The sequence below is a fragment of the Crassostrea angulata genome, chromosome 9 (assembly GCF_025612915.1).
Source record: "Crassostrea angulata isolate pt1a10 chromosome 9, ASM2561291v2, whole genome shotgun sequence".
In the NCBI taxonomy this organism is placed as follows: domain Eukaryota; kingdom Metazoa; phylum Mollusca; class Bivalvia; order Ostreida; family Ostreidae; genus Magallana; species Magallana angulata.
Genome location: NC_069119.1, coordinates 23,676,083 through 23,695,397, shown reverse-complemented (window position 1 = coordinate 23,695,397; position 19,315 = coordinate 23,676,083). Strand labels below are relative to the sequence as shown.

General features: G+C 31.6%; 2 protein-coding genes, 1 long non-coding RNA gene and 1 pseudogene across 4 annotated transcripts; 2 read left to right on the top strand and 2 right to left on the bottom strand.

The window, feature by feature from the left end:
- Positions 1–207: 207 nt before the first annotated feature.
- LOC128163757 (uncharacterized) lies at positions 208–1,748 on the bottom strand. The gene is made up of 3 exons (XR_008240859.1): positions 1,484–1,748; positions 581–672; positions 208–301 (listed from the first exon to the last, which is right to left on the bottom strand). It is a non-coding gene; the product is annotated as an uncharacterized LOC128163757 (long non-coding RNA).
- Positions 1,749–4,330: 2,582 nt separating this feature from the next.
- Positions 4,331–8,749, top strand: LOC128162847 (uncharacterized). Its single transcript, XM_052826253.1, has 4 exons — positions 4,331–4,565; positions 5,299–5,486; positions 6,110–6,220; positions 6,412–8,749. The coding sequence occupies exons 1-4, from the start codon at positions 4,354–4,356 to the stop codon at positions 6,972–6,974; spliced, it is 1,074 nt and encodes a 357-aa protein (XP_052682213.1). The 5' UTR covers positions 4,331–4,353; the 3' UTR covers positions 6,975–8,749.
- A 200-nt stretch (positions 8,750–8,949) lies between these two features.
- Positions 8,950–13,176, bottom strand: LOC128162208 (C-type lectin domain family 7 member A-like; annotated as a pseudogene).
- A 2,400-nt stretch (positions 13,177–15,576) lies between these two features.
- Positions 15,577–19,315, top strand: LOC128162846 (uncharacterized). 2 transcript variants are annotated; one of them, XM_052826251.1, is made up of 4 exons: positions 15,577–16,703; positions 17,426–17,628; positions 18,206–18,316; positions 18,652–19,315. In XM_052826251.1, the coding sequence occupies exons 1-4, from the start codon at positions 16,537–16,539 to the stop codon at positions 19,212–19,214; spliced, it is 1,044 nt and encodes a 347-aa protein (XP_052682211.1). In that variant the 5' UTR covers positions 15,577–16,536; the 3' UTR covers positions 19,215–19,315. The 2 variants fall into 2 exon arrangements, with proteins under 2 accessions (XP_052682211.1, XP_052682212.1); XM_052826252.1 differs by having other exon boundaries at positions 15,587–16,703; positions 17,441–17,628.

The following is a 19,315-nucleotide window of genomic DNA, read 5'->3' as shown; positions in this document are numbered from 1 at the left end:
TGCGCCAACATGGTATAGCTATGTACACGTAACTATCTTCATTTCCGCGGACTAGAGACATTTTTTATTTCGACTTTTATACCGGGACAGTCGTCATTACATCTCATTAGTGAAAGTGATTTTTTATCAATACCCTTCCAACTATATTTTCTCGTTCGAAATCATTTTTATCTGTATCATATCTTTCTCAAAAAATCTGTTTACTTACCATTATATAAAGCAGCAAGCCAGGAGCGGAGAAAGATATATTCATTAAACGTCTCTTAATTTGCCAAATACCCCCTTTATGTAAGCAATGAATCTGAAATGATACAAGACAATATATATATAATTATGCCAAAAAAATGATGATGTCAATAATTTATGGCGTTAAACTGTTGTAAGAGACTTTTAAAGATAGATCAATGGGTAAAAAAAATGAAAAACACAATTGTTTATATATCATGAAAAACGTTTGAGGTACTAGTAAAACAGAAAAATTGGTCCTGTTTGTCGTCGAGAAGAAGGAAAGATTTTAACACAGAATTAATGATACTGTTTCAAATATAGAAATAAAGAAGTAAGATTAAAAAAAACCGACGTAAGCTTCGTTCCATGAGGCTTTGCCTGAACTGAAGTAATAACAACTGGCGCCAACCTCTTTGTACGGGTATTTGCACGTGGTCTCTTGACCTGTTTGTAAAGTTTGAATAATCAAATTGTTTAAATAATTAGATATTTGACAGGTATGGCCATTTTCTTTCAAATAAGATATTTAAAGCATCATCTTAAAATTCTGTAGTTAAATTATTTAGCCAATGACACCCTCCCAAAGAAATGATATATTTAAACATGATAAAAATTTAATTTTGATTGCTAATTATGATAACCGTGATGATTTATTAGTCATAATTTATTAAAATTTTAGTTTACCGAGTACAAATAGGAGACATGTCAATGAGGAGATCGTTGATTTTTTCCCTCTTTTGATTTTCACTTCACCCCTTTCCAAATGTGTGTTATTATTTTCAAAAATTCGACAAAATGTAATGAGGTAAGAAACCCGAAACAAATTCAAAGTATAATTATTGATATATCTTATAATTAAGAAAAAAGAAAATGAATGAGACAATCATTATACTAAACGCAGACATTTTTGAACAGAAATTGTATTGGCTTCAAAAAAAATCAAATACTTTCATTATGATTTTTAAATCAGTTTCTGGTAAATGGAATTTTTTCTGATAAATTTTGTAATTTAAAGTACAAGTAGCGGTTTAAAGCACAAATTATCAAAAAAGAACATCGTATTTTAAAAGATGCATTCTTCTCTTTTATATACAATCAAATTAATTAAGAATGTCATTGTACATATATCTTGTTAATTTCAGTCTCCGTTACATGATCTATTTATTATTGTCAAAAGTAATTTTAATCATATAATGTGGCTTACATTACTATTCAATACCATTATATTCCATGTCACTTGAAAACAATATTTTACCTTGTAATTTGTCACTACTTATTAGAATGAAAATCACCAGCGGGAAGGATCCGAGCAACATTTTCACCCAATGATATTGATGGAGAGAAAAGAAGAAAATGCGATGCTACATGTAAACCAAATTTATGACACATCTAATTATCTAACATTACTCTAACAAAACAAACGCACATTAAAATGAAATGTAAAACTTACAAGAACACTTTGCATGTTGTCTGACATAAAGTTGATATTGTTCTTAGTTAAAAAAATGTTTTGTATTTAATTCAGGTGGCTTTAGTAGAGACATGCTGAAAAAGTTTCAAACAATTAAATCAGCAAAGTTTTTAATTATTCATTTTATTACGTTTCAATATAAGATTGACTAGATATAAGTGTAACTTATATTACACTGCTGTTGAATTCTACACACACGGTAGAGCTTATCGGCAAAATGATTATATTTTAATACTCTAATGTCATGATTCCTTAGTGGACATTTCGTAATAAAACGCAACATTACCTAAATATGTATGTATGGAGAAATTAAGATATCTATTTGTGATTAAAAGATTACAGCTAACGACTCATACTTAAATTCACCAGAGTTGTCGATAACTCCAAGTCAAATTACTGTTTTAATTTTTTTTATTGTATGTTCTAACCTTATCACATATCATGTGCTGTTTCAAAATCCAATGGTCAAGTGTTGCATGTATCTGGTCTTCATCTCTTTTCATCGTATGATTATTTTACTGTTACTTGTACTATTCACAGCCAATCAGAAATCATTCGGCAACAACATTTGCTTTTACAAACATTGCGTCAAAGATGAGGTCAAATGTATAGACCTTTATTGAGTTTAGGTGCAAAATATGGACGGTGTGTCCAGTTAAGGCATTGATGTGTACAGTTAACGCCTTATTTGTTTTACATATTTACCATTTTGCTTACATGTTAAACAAAAATGATAAGTTGTGTGAGAAGCGAATGTAACCAATATATATGCTTAATTGTTATATTTGTAAAATTAAACGATGCATCAAGGGTTAAAAAGAAAAAAAAGGAAGGTCACCCTTTGTTAGCAAAGACTTTATCAAACAACCTGACAAAAAGCCGAGCCCAACCAAGCAAAAGCTTTTCCTTGCTTCCTTGGGGTTAGGTTGAAAATTTGTAGGGCACACCTGAAGAAATCCAGAGGACATTGAGCAGAGTTAGCTGACTGACTCATCACTGAAATTCAATGCACAAAATTGGAGCGTTTTTTCACCATGTGGCTAGTGCACAAAAATATTGGTTAGGTTGAAAATTTGTAGGGCACGCCTGAAGAAATCCAGAGGACACTAAGAGCAAACACCGATAGCAAACGCAAATTCTAATTAATTTGATTAACTTGAACTAATGAGCACGTTTTAAGGGGAAAGCCCTGACTCATATTCTATCAAATATTGAGTTGTTACCTGTTCGGTTTGTTGTAACAACTTTGCTGGTATCGAGATACAGTTTACATTCTAAATTGTTTAAACCGAGATGTTCTGGCAAATATTTCAACATAACAATATATGTATAGAGAAGATCTACGGAGGCAATCAGATGACTTGAAGATTTAAAGTTTTTCATACCAGTAAACGCCGATTCATTTTGAATGCAAGGTTCTAATTACGAAAATATACCGAGTGAAATCTTAAAGAACTTCAGCAAGAGATGCAAGAGATATATTATATTACACAGTGTTAAATTTTAGATATTGCCATTAAAACCCCCTGATTTAGTGTTAATTCGAAATTGTGAGAAGTTTATCGAAGGATTTTCTAGTAAACCATTGCTTCCTGTTAACGAGATACAGATAAGACCTACATACATGTATAAGATATCTGCTTATAAATATGCGTTTTATATGCATTTACTGTCACAGTTCCTCTGTCGCTTATTATAGCCAAGGACTTAATCAACCTGAAATATACCTATCATGTAGCATTTATAGTTGTTTGTCTTGAAGTTGGATTGGTTGAGAATCTCTATCAAATTTCATTTTTATGCTTATTTTATAAAAAAAAATCTTAACAGTTTTAATGGTTAGCTCAATTACTGATCCGTATTCTTAGTGATTTCAATGCAATAAAAGTCGCGTTATTAAGCAGAGATAGCTGGCTGACTCATCACTGATATTCAATCCAAAAAAATTGGAGTGCTTTTACACCATGTGACTTGTTGAAACTTAGCGCACAAAAAATGAACCAGGATGAATCAGCGTTGTTCCTGTAAACTACAGTTAAAATCGGAAAAAAACTTGGTAAACGCGAAAATAAGGTCAGAGCATGTATAACAATATACTAACCCCTTTTTAAAACCACACATGCACATTCAAGCAGAAAAAAATATAAGGTGGAAATGATTGAAATGAATGTTATTAAAAATATTCTTTTTAAATGTATTCTTCTCTAGTAAACAAAATTCGATAACGGTAACATGATATCTTGCCTTCACGTGATTAAAACATCCTTGTTCATTCACAGCGCTATATAGCTGTTACAATAGTTGTGACCGAGAGATTAAACGCAACCTATTACATAACTATGAGAAACAGTTTAATGACACATAAAATACAGATTATTTAATAATACCATATCTAGAGTAAAGAGCACAAATTAAAACTTTTTACATTAACTGTCATTCAGGGTTTCATATAAAACTTATTTACTTTTAATAAAAAAGATAAATAGAAATATAAGACATGATAACGGAAGAAAATTATTCAAGAAGTTATTGAAGAAAATTAACAATACTGAGTTAATTGACGAATAATTTTACATGTAGGTATGAACTTTGTATATTTCATATATACATGAATTCATATAGCGACGCAGACAATTAAACACTTTAGACACCACATGGGAGTCCATATTATAATGCACCAGTATAGAAACTACAGAGCAATGACATCTTCAACCAACGCTCGGGACTTGGAGCAGATTGTAAGGGATGGACTTAGTACCCTGGTCTTTGCGTTTGGTCACAGAACTGGTATAGTGGACGCCTTTACTAAACTTAAACAGCCTTGCACTGCCGAGGAATTGAGCCAAAAGGCAGGGAAAAAATTGAGGTCAGTAAACCGATAACAAATAAAAAGTTAATCCGTGCAAAATTTTATCAACTAATGCATATTTGGGTCATAACGTCTATCAAATCATATGCAGTTTTTAGGAACAGTACATGTACTTAAAATAACGACAATTTTTCCTGCTATCTTATCATTGAATTTCGATAAAACTGTAAAAGTATAGATACTATTCAAAATATAAAAAAAATTAGGTTACATTTGGCATTCTCTGACTGCCTGTTCTCTACACAAAAAGATAACTATTTTCGCTATTTCATCTTTTAAACTTTAATGTACACTAACTTGTCCTTAACCTTATCAAGATATAAAAAAGGGGCTTGGCATTTTTTCTTCTTCATTTTTTGACATTATCTGACTGATTCTAAACACGGATATAAATTAATATCTTTTATACTTTCCGAACTATTTAGTAGTAAAAGTATGCCCTTTTTACCATCTGTAGTGTAGAAAAAGATACCTATATTTCTAAACCTCAAAAGCTATTTTTAGAAACAAATTCATAACCTAGATTTAACGAACATTTAGCTTTGAGAAGAAATTGATCTAAAAGGTCGGGTATAAAAAAATTAATATATCAATTAAGATTGTTTATGTATGTCACTGTTATATACAACTATAACAAAGATGTACTTACATGTACTAATCTTTTTTCGCCTTGTCTTTGGGGTTTCAGCAATGGTTAAAATGGATAAAATAGGATTTTTGCTTTTAACAGATACATACAAGAATGGCTGGGTTGTATGGTTGCTGCCGGAATAGTAACAATCACAGACGATGACAAATATACACTTCCTCATGACGAAGCTCAGCTGAAAATCTGGGGCCACAATGCAGCTGCTATTCCGATTCTATGCGAAATGATACCAAAACTTGAGGAAGCAATAGGACTCGATGGACCAAAAGGTATTCAAAATATCTATGAGCAACTATAACTAACACAACTTGCCGGATCACACTTATAATGCTATAACCAATTTCCTTCTATCGACCTTTTGTATTTTCTAATTTCTTCAAGGAGGAGGTGGTTATTTAGTGGATTCTCATGTCATTGATCCGATGAATGACATCTGAATTTGTTAACGTATTAGTTTTTTGTGGTATTATTGTGTATGAATTTTTATTGAAAAGGTAGCAAAATAAATATAAAGGAAAAGAATCTATGTAAAAATGCCAAATAGGACATTGAACATGCCACTTTTTATTGATTAGGTTCTTGTACTTTAAAAAAGGACTAAATAGGATGTTATTATCTTTAGTTTTGAGATGTTTTGCGTTCAATAAAATATTATAGTGTTTTCTTTTTCCCTTTTTCTTCATTGTTAGTTAAAGCCGACAGAATTCAATGTATCTTATTGAATATAAGGATTTGGTAAACACAAACCTTTTCTGAAATGGCATTGACATTTTACAAATGACCAAATCAATTTATCTTATTGTTTTTAAGGATTTGAATATTACAAACCTTTTCTGCAATGGCATTGACCTTATAAAAACGGTAGAATTCAATGTATCTTATTATTGTTAAGGATTTGGATATCACGAACCTTTTCTGCAATGGGTTGATGTGTTTCGTTCATCAGAAGCCTTACAGGATTGGAACCAACGGCTTCTTGTTCCAGCAATGAACCTGAAACAGGGTAAGCATATTTTTCATCACTTGTGGATATTTGCGTCTGTATGATTTTAATAATTTTGTATAAGCCAGTTGATTTTTTTTAAAAAATCACAATACTTGTTATCTTGTAGAGTAATGTACTTAATTTTTTTTTAACATAACCAACACGCTTGATTTTTTTAAATCTTGCTCTATTGCTATGATTATCAACAGGAGACGAGTTTATGATACTTGACATAGGATGTGGGTTTGGAAAGCATTCCAGAGAAGTAGCAAAGGTGTATCCGCGATCTAAAATAACTGCCATTGACATGAACCAGTTCTCTATTGATAACGCCAAAAGGGAACTCACCAAAAGTGGGCTACAGAACATAGAATACCTATGTATGAAAGGAGGGCAACTTCCAGAGGAGTGGGCAAACAAATTTGATTTCGTCATAATCAACGATGTTCTGCATGATTCCTACGAAGTTGACGAAATACTGAAAGGAATCAAAAGGGTTCTTAAACCTGATGGATTTGCGGCCGCTTACGATCCGGCGGTGTCTTCGTATCACAAAAAGGTTATCAACGACGCAACGGCGCAGTATTATTTGCCCTTTAGCTTATTTTCATGTCTCCCAGTGAGTAGCATGGGTCCTAGTGAAGGACTTGGCATTGGTTGGGGTTACGAACACCGAAAACAGAAGATCGAAGAACATGGTTTTCGAGTTGTGCAGGTCGGAGATAAAGATATTGAGACAATACAAGAGGGCATTGTATTCCAGAAAATGTAAAATTCAATATGTTTTCCGGTTTAAGTAGGTTTGTTTCGATATGTAAGCTGCAAGGAGTTTGATAGTGCAATGATTAAATTGATAGACTACTGAATTAATAACTCTAGTTTCTCTTAATCTTTTTGTATTGCTTCAGAAATTCACAGTCAATAAAATTGGTCCGGTGAACTTAGGTTTGGTTTTACTGTAGACACTACATAATTTATATCAATATTTTTTTTACCATAGTTTAGCTGTTTAGCTCAACTTAGCTGATCACTTTTAGTTGGAATACACATACGAAGGTATCTATAGGGTTGTACTTAAAACAATAAAATCTTCACCTTTGTGATTCATATGGGAGTGAAAGTAGCGAGCACTGGAGATATAAAATACACCATGGGTACCCTTCATCTTTGACATCTACATGCTATGAAATGTGTATCAATTAAACCAAGTCTTATGAAATAATGCACGGTTTTTGTATATTACACGCAACTTTTTTTTTAACAAGATGAACGATAGAATAAGATTTACACACGATGGGTTACATGTAGAATTAATGCACGATAGAACAGTTTTCACGCACGCAGAGTTCATACATAATAGGAAAGGATAAACATGTTCATGATAAAATAGTGTCGCGTTAAATGAGATTATTTTGATAATAGTAGAATTTGAGAATGAACAAAAAGAAATCAAGATTTACGTACAATTTTTTGTTATGAACATTTTAATCATCGCTGCATTGTTGAAAGCATCTAAATACAAACTACCAGTTTAATTACCGTACACCCTAGCCGATCATCCCAAAGATTTAATCATAGCGGTCTCAATGAAAATACAACTCTTGTTCTAAATAAATATGAAATACATCGTAAATATTTTTTTGTATATTCAAATGATCTATTAATTTAAAACGAATTGTATAACAAACAAATGAAATAGATATTAACGGATATACACATCACGCGTATGATTTATTAACACTGTTTTCTTTAATGCACCTCGTAGCCGATAGTCGAGAACATTTCAGAACGAGAATAAATATCACACGGAAAATAGCGCGTTCAATTAAAATAGAACTCTTGTTTAAACTAAATATAAATATATCTCAAACGGATAAACTGTTAAAATTGAACGATAAAACTGATAGGATTAACCCACGATAGGATAGGATTAACCCACGATAGGATAGAATTAACGCACGATAGAACAGTATACACACATATGTAATTGGGTTCGATTACAGAATTTATTTACCAAGTGATTTATTTTCTTTAGAGATGATCATGATGGAATCACGTTGATTTTTTGTATCCATAGGAGGCATTCGCCAAATTTCACTTTTTGCACACGCATTGCGCCTCGCACTACTATGTTCACTATACACTAGACAGCTTCATGTAAATCTTTAATTACATGTAGATTAATAAAACATTATCTAATGCGTTTGATTGAGATTAAAACAGTGATACACTTACATAATAGTTACAATGATTACGTTTTTTAACATGCAAATCTTAATCAGAAGTACACTTCTCCTGCTAAAAGAGTAAAGTTTATTCATTCCTTATTGTTTCGGAAAACAGCAAAACGGTGCGATATGTCCTATTTTCCTCTTTATTACATGTAGTGTAATGCCTCCGCTTTATCTATAGTTATATTATTATTATTTTAATATCTATAATTACATATCAAAGTATAGCTGACCAATGATATTGCATGTCGATCATTCCTTCTAAAGGAATACTTGTCTAAACCTCCGACGATTGCAAGCTTAATATTAATGTAAGAAACAGTTATTGTCGGTGTAGTTTCCATGAGCCCGAATCCCCCCCCCCCAAAAAAAAATTGTCAAATTTCGGCACTTGTCTTATAATCAAAGATAGTAAGGTATTTTTGTGGGGTTTTTCACGCTTTATTTTACAAAATCAATAATTAAGATTGATATCTGTAACCTGTTAAGAAACGTTCCATGATTTTTCAAAACGAATCAATAGACTCCCTTTATTACAATTTCAACGTACAATGTATATACATTTTGAGTCATATTCCACATGATAAATCAGTTTATATTTTCTTACCTTTTAATTAAATATAGAAATGAAGATGTACTGTAGTAATTTATACATGCAAGCAGTGGTAAACATCAGATTACGTACATGCGAGCTTGAGAAATTGTTCAAAGGATAAAAACATGATTTATTATATTTCATGATTGTGTAAATTAAGTTCTTTAACGTAAAATATAAAAAAGTCAAATAAAGGCATATACCAGTCTTACATTTATTATAAATCAACCAAGATTTTTGATCGTGTATTTTAACATATATTATGCATCTTTTTATCGTAGTAAAAATTTCCTATATATCTCTGTAAATAGTTATGCACTAAATACCATTGTGACTTAATCCCAGTTTATGATCAAAAATATTTAACGGGTGATAGCCACTGTATATCTGAGCAACCATATAATCAAAGTCAATATTTTTCACAAATATATCTCGCAACATTACTGCAGACCGTATCAATGAACTCATATTTGTATTCAGAATAGACCCACATGCAAGAGTCTTTTGATCCAGTTGGTTGTCTTGGTCCAAATGCAAAATAAGACATCTTCGACAAAGACCCATTTTTGACCCATCTCCAGTCTCCATCATTGACGATTGGTATTACGTCCTCCGATCGCGTAGTTCTGGCCTAGGATCATACATTTCGTCAATTGATAATACATTGAAACAATTATTACATAATGATGAATCAAGTACCAATCTATGCTACCAGATTTTATTTTATTGCTTTATTCTAAAGGCTACCAATAAAGTAATCTCAGTATATGTTTCAATCGTTATCTTCTACCAAATTACAAAAAATCAGTTTCATCGAGAGAAAACAAAGTATGCTTCTCTTCAACCACCGTACATTCCGGCAAATTCTTAACATTTTATACATTATTTGTCTCCTAAAACTACAAATCAAAAATACACTTTCTTATCACATAAAATTATGCATGAAACAAAGAAGTAATTGTGTAAACCTACCATTACGGAGAGAAGCGAGCCTGGAACGGAGAATCATATATTGATTAAAGGTCTCTAGGTTTGCCAATTAGGCGCCTCTTTGTAAACACTCAATCTAGTTTTAAAAACAAAACTACATCGTGTATATTGTACTAGTATATAAATATACTTGATACTAATCAAAACGTGTACATAAATGTGCAAAAGTTATTTTACAAACCCTATTTACAAATCTGACAAGATGCAGGTAAACGTTATAAATATATTTTAAATGGATAAAGAAAAATGACAGATTTTATACTTTTGAAATGTGTTTAATGTTGTCTGAAAGTGCGTTTGAACTGAATTGAGTACTTACATAAGCATCATCCCATGACGCAGTAGCTGTGCTGAAGTAATAACAATTGTCGCCAAGGGTTACGAACGGGTAACTACAAGCGGTAGTGGAACCTAGTTGTGAAAGTTAAACTATTTAGATTTTAAAACCAGTATTCCAGACAGAAATTCAAATCATTCAATGGTGAGATCAAATCAAGTTATCGAGATTCTCTTCCGATAATAACAGCCTTATCATTTCAAATATAACAACACTGAAAAAATAATTTGAAATATGGACTCATTTTGCGGAATAAACATGTCTTCAAAAGTCAAACTTTTTTTTCAAAAACAAAACAAAGAACAGAGAACATTTTTTTTTCTTATCAACTAGATGATATCCCGCGCAAGCTCGAATATAAAAACTTTAAACATAAAAATGATACAATGATTACATGTTGAACCATATTTTTGGATCACTGATGTGAATACTGAGCCCGAATTTTTTCTTAATTGCTTATTTAAAATTAACAAAAAAACTTACTGCTTGGCTTGATATTAGATGAGCGGACAGGAGTAGAATTGATTTTATATATATATGTAAGTGGCCTTAAAATTAATTCCTTTTGTTGCAGGATTGAAATAAAATCGTTTTATTTCAAACCAGTGAGTAGGTATTTAGTGCGTCGTATCTCTAAATTTTGTTTTGAAGGTCACATTACGTTAACATCTTCCCCGGTTATTCAACTTCTCCGTTTAATGCATCACAAATATGTACATTGTTTACAAATAAATGTCTCAGGTTTTCTACCGATGATTAACTTGCCCTAAACTTTCCACCATAACGTTAATTATAGTCAATCCGCGTTCCTGGGCCACCCCAGTCTGAAAAATGTTTCAATCATAACTAAAATCGCTTTCAATTCAATTATTTTATTTATTAACTTTTTTGTATTAGCCAGAGATGCCCAATCAAAGGTATTTCCCCGCGATGCATGATAAACTCGTCCTACACTTTTCGCCATGGCGTAAATTAGTCCATTCGCGTTTTTGGTTACCCTGTTTTGCTATTTCGGGCTTGTGTATCGAAAATAAAAGTATGTTTTTGATTTAGTTCACAATAACTACTTATCAGTTAAAATTCAAAGAAAGCTTACGGACATCATCTCACCTGTTTTGAATTACCAAAGGTGTAAGTAGTTACACTTGTGCAACATTTTGTAGTTTATTTTCAAAATGTCTTAATTTATGAAAATGGATATTATGACAATGTAGGTTATCCTACACATTATATAATTATTGATTCATGCGACGGTAACCTAAACGTTCTATATAGTCGAACTATTGCTAAAATATCGAGAAACCGTTTGTTGTATATGTTTGTTTTAATTTAGCAGACAGCTTAACCTCATTAATTGATACTTCTTTCTGAGAGACCTTTATGGTAATGGACATTTTTAGACCGTATTGCTCTTCTTTAGAAGAAGTCGATTATATAACTAAACAAACCATAGTTTGAAATATTTCTCAGATCGAATAATAAATATTTGTTGACCATTCAGCTTCCCTTAAGAGGGCTCACCTAGCCTTGAAAGAAATTTTCAAATCTACGGTTGATAATGAGAGATAGAAAGATGATAAAAGTCAAATACATGTACATGTAGCCAAACAAATGGGCAATAAATTAAAGGATACAAAAAAATTGATTCTCTCAAACTTAATTCGGTAAAACATTAATATAAACAAAAGGGTCAGTCTAATTTGAACGTAAAATCTGCGGTAAACATGCCTTTTTTTTTTATACTAAGCTTTAATGATGATCGCAACTAATTCACCTTCGCTAAATGTATTTTGTGACGTTGTTTCATGAAAAGAATGAACATTGATATAGTAAGCGAACTTAGTGAACAAATGGAATAATTTTATTGAAAGCGCCAAATGGGACTTAGCCAAATGCTTATTAAGGTTACCTAAATTCGTATTTTTAACTTATGTCAATGTTTGCAATGTTTTTTCTCTTATTAAAGATAATGTCTATTTGCAAGTCATATTTTGTTTTGAAAGTCAGCTTTATAGCTGCATCAAAATAAATGCATTATGAATCTTAAGTATTGAACGATTTTACATTGGTTTTCGCTCGATACAAAATTATATCGATACAAAGGATCGTACAATATATATACCTTGAATAAGACTACTGCCCAAAGCCATGAAAATCACAAACATGACGTTCGCTATGATCATCTTTAAATGTGGGTAATCAAAAAACCTTCAAGAAATTCAAAGTGTTGTATCTGGTGTATGTCAGCTTATATACATTTTATTTGTAAAATCACGTGCTAAAAACACCCACAAGAATCACCCAATGATCTTCACTATAATTTCTAATGCTGTGTACTAGTATGCCATCTTTTTGCGATTAATAAAGTTGTTTTTCCACATATTTTCAGACAAGAAATAATGGTAAACAAGGATTTTGTTTTGCAGAAATTTACCAAAATTTAAAGAAAAAACTATCTGGGAATACACAGGGTTAACTTTGATAAAACTTTTATAGGGCACACGTCATTAACGCTTGTGATAAACACGCATCATTTCCTGTGCATGTTTTCCTTTTAGCATCTTCGTTTCGCTAAACACGTTATTGACTATACGTAACATTTGTGACTCAAATCTTGTTTGTATTCTATTAAGTATCTTAACGGAACATTTCTGGGACACACATATAAAATTCAAACATTTTTTTGTTACATTTATCTGTATATTCGCATAAGATTGTTTATCTAAAAGAACCTTCCTCAGCTTAAAATAATGAACAGCATCAGATTTCAAGACGGATCAAAACTCGCAATTAATACTGGTAACAATCGGTACTTTGCCATTATGAGGGGGTTATGGACAATGCAGAGGCCAGCAAAGTAATAATATCTGAGAAAATGGGAATAAATCTTTATAATACGAGAGCATTGTCCTCTACTTTAAACTAATTAGTTTTGAATGTCGGGGAATTATTTTTTTTTCAATTTAAATATTGAATCCACAATATGTTTTTATACCCTCTGAGCGACCAGTTGCATACATCCAAGCAAAAAAAGTAATTGAGAATATCGTACTTGCGCTAAAATTATCAGTCATTCCATTTTTTTAAATGAATATTGATGTGTCATTAGAACGATGTAATATTTTACCCTTATGAGATTATATTTTGACGGTAATTTATGACTTTGCTTAACAATAGTCATGTATGTTACAGCAGCAGTCAGTTAATTAAAAGGAGACACTAATTGAGTTTATTTGAATATCGGTTTTCTTTTATAACAAAGAATATATGGTACATATAACTAGAAAGCTTACCTCGACAAATGTGGATTAATGCTAACTTATTTTTTCAAAAAAATTGATGGTAAACATATTATCCATCAGACTTAATATTTTGAGACGTGATATATTTAGCCATTACTAATATCCAGTAGAGAAAAAAATCCAAATTATTTAGCTTTAAAAATATTTAATATTACAATAACCACTGAAAGGGTTTTGAAATAAACATTACAAAATTAGCTTGTAGTGTAATCACAGACAAAAACACCGGAAAAGTCGATTATATCATGACCATGAACATTGATCACTCTAAGAACAATTGAAAATTCCCTCTTTATTTTCAAGAATTACGATGCTTTATTATTCGATTGACTGTGAAAAGAGTAGAGCTATGATTTTTTGTGAATGTAAATCGCTGAGACAGAAACCAGCCATTTCAAAATATGCCTGGTCTGAATTATAATCATTTTTATAAATCCCAAATTGAATTAATAACTGAAATTTTTAGCATATTGCCCTCTTAAATGGAAAAAAAAATCGATAGTTTTGATTTGATTTTGACCCTGCATAAAATTATTTATTTATAAAATGTTAATTTTGTCTATAATATCAGTTTGCAAGAATGGTAGAAATAAAACTCTGCACACAATAAGATAACACGGGAATACGACTTTTGTCCAAACAAATTATTTGACCAAAATATTAATTCATATAGTTTACATAGAAAAACATTCCCCACCTGGCTTCTGGGCTAGTCGGCAACTATTTTTTTTTTTGTTCGTTTCATTGTACATGTAAAAACATTTAAGACGTAAAAGAAAATGTCTTAAATTTAAAAAAGTTTACATCACATTTCAATGAAATTTATACTTGCAATGTACCTCCATAGACACAGACAAATATATCTTGTGATTTTTTAGGCCCATTTTAAGAATAGTGGGCCTTACTTTGAGACAAAGTTACAACTTAAATGAGCAAAATTCAAACTTTTTCTCAACAAATGTTTGAAAAGAGGATGTAGCTGGCTTGGACATCCAAATGAATCAAGTTTTAAATACTGATGAAGAATTTTATTCACTGTTGGTTCTTCAAGGTAAGAACTATAAACAATACAACATTTATTAGTAATTACATAACAACCATACATTAATTTCATTCACTAATCAATGTAAGTAAATAATCAAAATCATTTCTGGTAGCAAAGAAAATATTATGTAGATATTTCACAAAACATGTAAACAAACCTGGCGCTTTACCTTACTTTACTGTACAAAGGGGAATAACTCTTAGTTACTAATGATACAAAATTCTAAGGGTGCAACAAATAATTCCACCAGTAGCAATTTAGGTAGTAAATGAAAACTTTTTGATCAAAACACAGTATTGAAATATTGATATAAAATACTAAGGGGCAATCATTATCAAAGTATCGTTTCAATACGCATGGGTCATAATGGTGCCATGTATAAATCCACCCTAGCAATACTTGTACGTAAATGCTCTCAATACATAATAATCGTTATGTCGTCATTAAATATATGTATATAAACAAGATCAAGGACGTTAAAGTTAAAGTGGGCATAAAAACATATGCATATAATTGTAAAATACCTTGTTCTCCTGACCAAGTCACTAAGCGTTACAATTCGTTTATCGTTCTCGTCAAACCATGTGCACAAAGGTGCTTGGCGGAAGTTACATAATACACTAAGTTTTACCGGATCCAAATATATAAAAATTGTCCATCCGGAATTAATTACATAAAATCATATACACATGCAATAGAAAATTGTAAATTAAGGTTATTTAAACATTTGAAATTTTGAAGAAATTGCATCATTTACAGAGGACACAATTGAACCCCCTTCAAATTTTTTCAGATCTTTAAATCTTTAAAGTAAGTCTGTAGCTGCGTAGTTTGACAGCAGAGTGATTAAAAGTATTATTGTCCTGTTCTTGTTTACATACTTTTCAAACAAAATGACATGTACTACTTTATATTTATTGCTTTTATATCTTTTGGCCAGTTTCGTGCAGAAAGAAATGTGTATATTCTTATCCTCTAATGTACAAGATGGCCGCACATCCCCTTAACAGTGTAATGGTTAGCCCAATTACTGCACCGTATTCTTAGCAATCTCAACGCGATAAAAGTCGCGATATTAAGGAGAGTTAGCTGGCTGACTCATTGCTGAAATTAAAGACAAAATTAGAGCGAACTCGGTCTTAGTGCAAAAAAAAATCAACCAATGTGAATTAGCATAATACATGTAAACCACACCTGGTTAAACGCGAAAATAAGGTCAGATCATGTATAACAATAAATTCAACCTTTTTACAAGCATATACATAAATTCAAGTAGAAAGAAATAAAAGGTGGAAATTGATGGTGTGAATGTTATTTAAAAACATATTTCACAAAACGATATTCTTCTCTAGTAAACAAAATTCGATAAGGGTAACATAATATCAAGGCGTCACACGTATTAAACCATCCTTGTTTATTCACAGCGCTAGCTGGTGCAATAGTTGTGACCGAGCGATTAAACGCAACCTATTACATAATTATAAGAAACACTGTAGGACACTTATAAAACACAGATTATATAATAATACCTGCATAAATTGCACAACTAAAACTTGTTACATCAACTATCATTCAAGGTTTCTTATTGAACTGATTATATAACTTCTGATAAAAAGAAAAAAAGAAAGATGAAATATAAAATGATAGAAAGTACTCAAGAATGTTATTGAACAAAATTAACAACACTGAGTAAATTGACAAATAAGTGCTCATGTAGGCATGAACTTTGTTTATTTCGTATACACATACATCCCTGTAGTGTCGCAGACAATTGAAAGGTTCAGACACCACATGGGTGTCCATATTTATGCAACAGTGAAGAAACTGCAGAGCGATGGAATCTTCAACCAATGCTCGGGACTTGGAGCAGATTGTAAGGGATGGACTTAGTACCCTGGTCTTTGTGTTTGGTCACAAAACTGGTATAGTGGACGCCTTGACAAAACTTCAGCAGCCGTGTACTGCGGAAGAATTGAGCCAAAAGGCAGGAAAAAAATTGAGGTCAGTAAAATAATAACATATGAAAAGCTATTGCGTGCAAAATATTCTCAAGTAATGCATATTTGGGTCATATCACTTATCAAATCATATGCAATCTTTAGGTGCGGTACTTATTGTCACTTCGAATCTTTTTCTGCTATTCTATCATTCGATAAAACTTTAAAAGTACACTAACCTAACTATTCAAAACATAAAAAACAGGGTTACATTTATCATTATCTGACTATCTGATTCTTGACACAAATATAAAACTATTTTTGCTATCTTATCATATGATAAAACTTTAAAAGTAATTTAACTTTTCCTTTAATCCTTACCAATGTAAAACAATGCAGTTTGATTTGGCATTATCTGACTAATTCTAGACACGAATATAATTTGATATTTTTTAGATCAATTTAGTAACAAAAATGTATACTTTTTACCATCTGTAGTGTAGATGAAAGATACCTATATTTCTTTAACCATTAAATTATTTTTAGAAACGAATGAATAACCTACTTTCGACAAAAAATCAACTTTTTTTAGAAGAAGAATTAGATCTAAAATATAGAAAAAAGGTGGTCAGGTATAAATCTCCATACATCTATGTAGCTTTTTGTGTATTTCATTGAATTACACAACTATAACAAAGATGTACTTACATGTACTAATCTATTTAAATTAGTAATTTTCTCGCCTTGTCTTTGAGGTTTCCAAAATGGTTAAATTGGTTAAAATAGGATTGTTTACAACAGATACATACAAGAATGGCTAGGTTGTATGGTTGCTGCTGGAATAGTAACAATCACAGAGGATGACAAATATACACTTCCTCATGACGAAGCTCAGCTGAAAATATGGGGCCACAATGCAGCTGCTATTCCGATTCTCAGCGAGATGATTCCAAAACTTGAGGAGGTAACAACACTCGATGGACCAAAAGGTATTCAAAATATCTATGAGCAACTATAACTATCACAACTTGGCGAATCACACTTATAATGCTATAACCAATCTCTTTCTATACTATTTCTAAACTTTTCTTTAAAAGGGGAGATCATTTTTAGGATTTTACATGTCTTTGATCCGATGTAGAATATCTAAATTTGTTGACCTATTAGCTTTATTAAGAGTTTTTGCGCAAGACTTTTTAATGAAAAGTTGGCAAAAAAAAATAAAAAAACGTTTCAAGGAGGACATTTAATATGTCTCTTTTTTATAGCTAAGTAGGATGATATTATCTTCAGTATAAGATGTTTTGAGTTTAATAAAATATCATAATGCTTTTTATATCATTTTTCTTGTTTGATCATTAAAAGGCGGCAGATTTCGGTTTATCTTATTGTTTATAAGGATTTATATATCACAAACCTTTTTTGCAACGGCATTTACATTTTACAGACGATAGAATATATTCAATGTATCTTATTGTTTTTAAAGATTTGGATATCAAAAACCTTTCTGCAATGGGATTGACCTTATGAAAACGGCATAATTCAATGTATCTTATTGTCTTTAAGGATTTGGATATCACGAACCTTTTCTGCAATGGGTTGACGTGCTTCGTTCATCAGAAGCCCTACAGGACTGGAACCAACGGCTTCTTGTTCCAGTAATGAACCTGAAACAGGGTAAGCATATTTCTTATCACTTGTTGATATTTTGAGGCTATACAATCCTAAGTATTATTTTTTTGATTTAGCCAGTTTATTTTTCCAAAACAACAAAAATTATACTCTTGTCGAGTAAAGTATTTTAAAGAAAAGCTTTTTTAACATTGGATGCAGAAAATGCATTGAAATCGATAATGCTTTAAGAGTAATATATACTCGCTATGTAACACTGTTGTTGTGTCTTGAAATGAAACTTTTCAAAATTTGTGACTTAAAATATATATATTTTCTCATCTAATAGTATTTTACAGTTTAAAAAAAAAATCCCACTCTATTGCTATGTTTACATACAGGAGACGAGTTTATGATACTTGACATAGGATGTGGGTTTGGAAAGCATTCCATAGAAGTAGCAAAGCTATATCCATGCTCTAAAATAACTGCAATAGACATGGACCAGTTCTCTATTGATAATGCCAAAAACGCAACCTCCAAAAGTGGGCTACAGAACATAGAATACCTATGTATGAAAGGAGGACAACTTCCAGAGGAGTGGGCAAACAAATTTGATTTCGTTATAATCAAAGGTGTTCTGCATGATTCCTACGAAGTTGATGAGATACTAAAAGGAATCAAAAGGGTGCTTAAATCTGATGGATTTGCGGCCGCTTACGACCCTGCGGTGTCTTCGTTTCACAAAAATGTTATCAACGACGCAACTGCGCAATATAATTTGCCCTTCAGCTTATTTTCATGTCTCCCGGTGAGTAGCATGGGTCCTAGTGAAGGACTTGGCATTGGTTGGGGTTACGAACGCCGAAAACAGAAGATCGAAGAACATGGTTTCCGAGTTGTGCAGGTCGGAGATAAAGATATTGAGACAATACAAGAGGGCATTGTATTCCAGAAAATGTAAAATCCAATATGTTTTCCGGTTTTAGTAGCTTTGTTAAACTATGTAAGCTGCAAAGAGTTTGAAAGTGCAGTGTTCAAATCGATAAACTTTTGAATTATCAA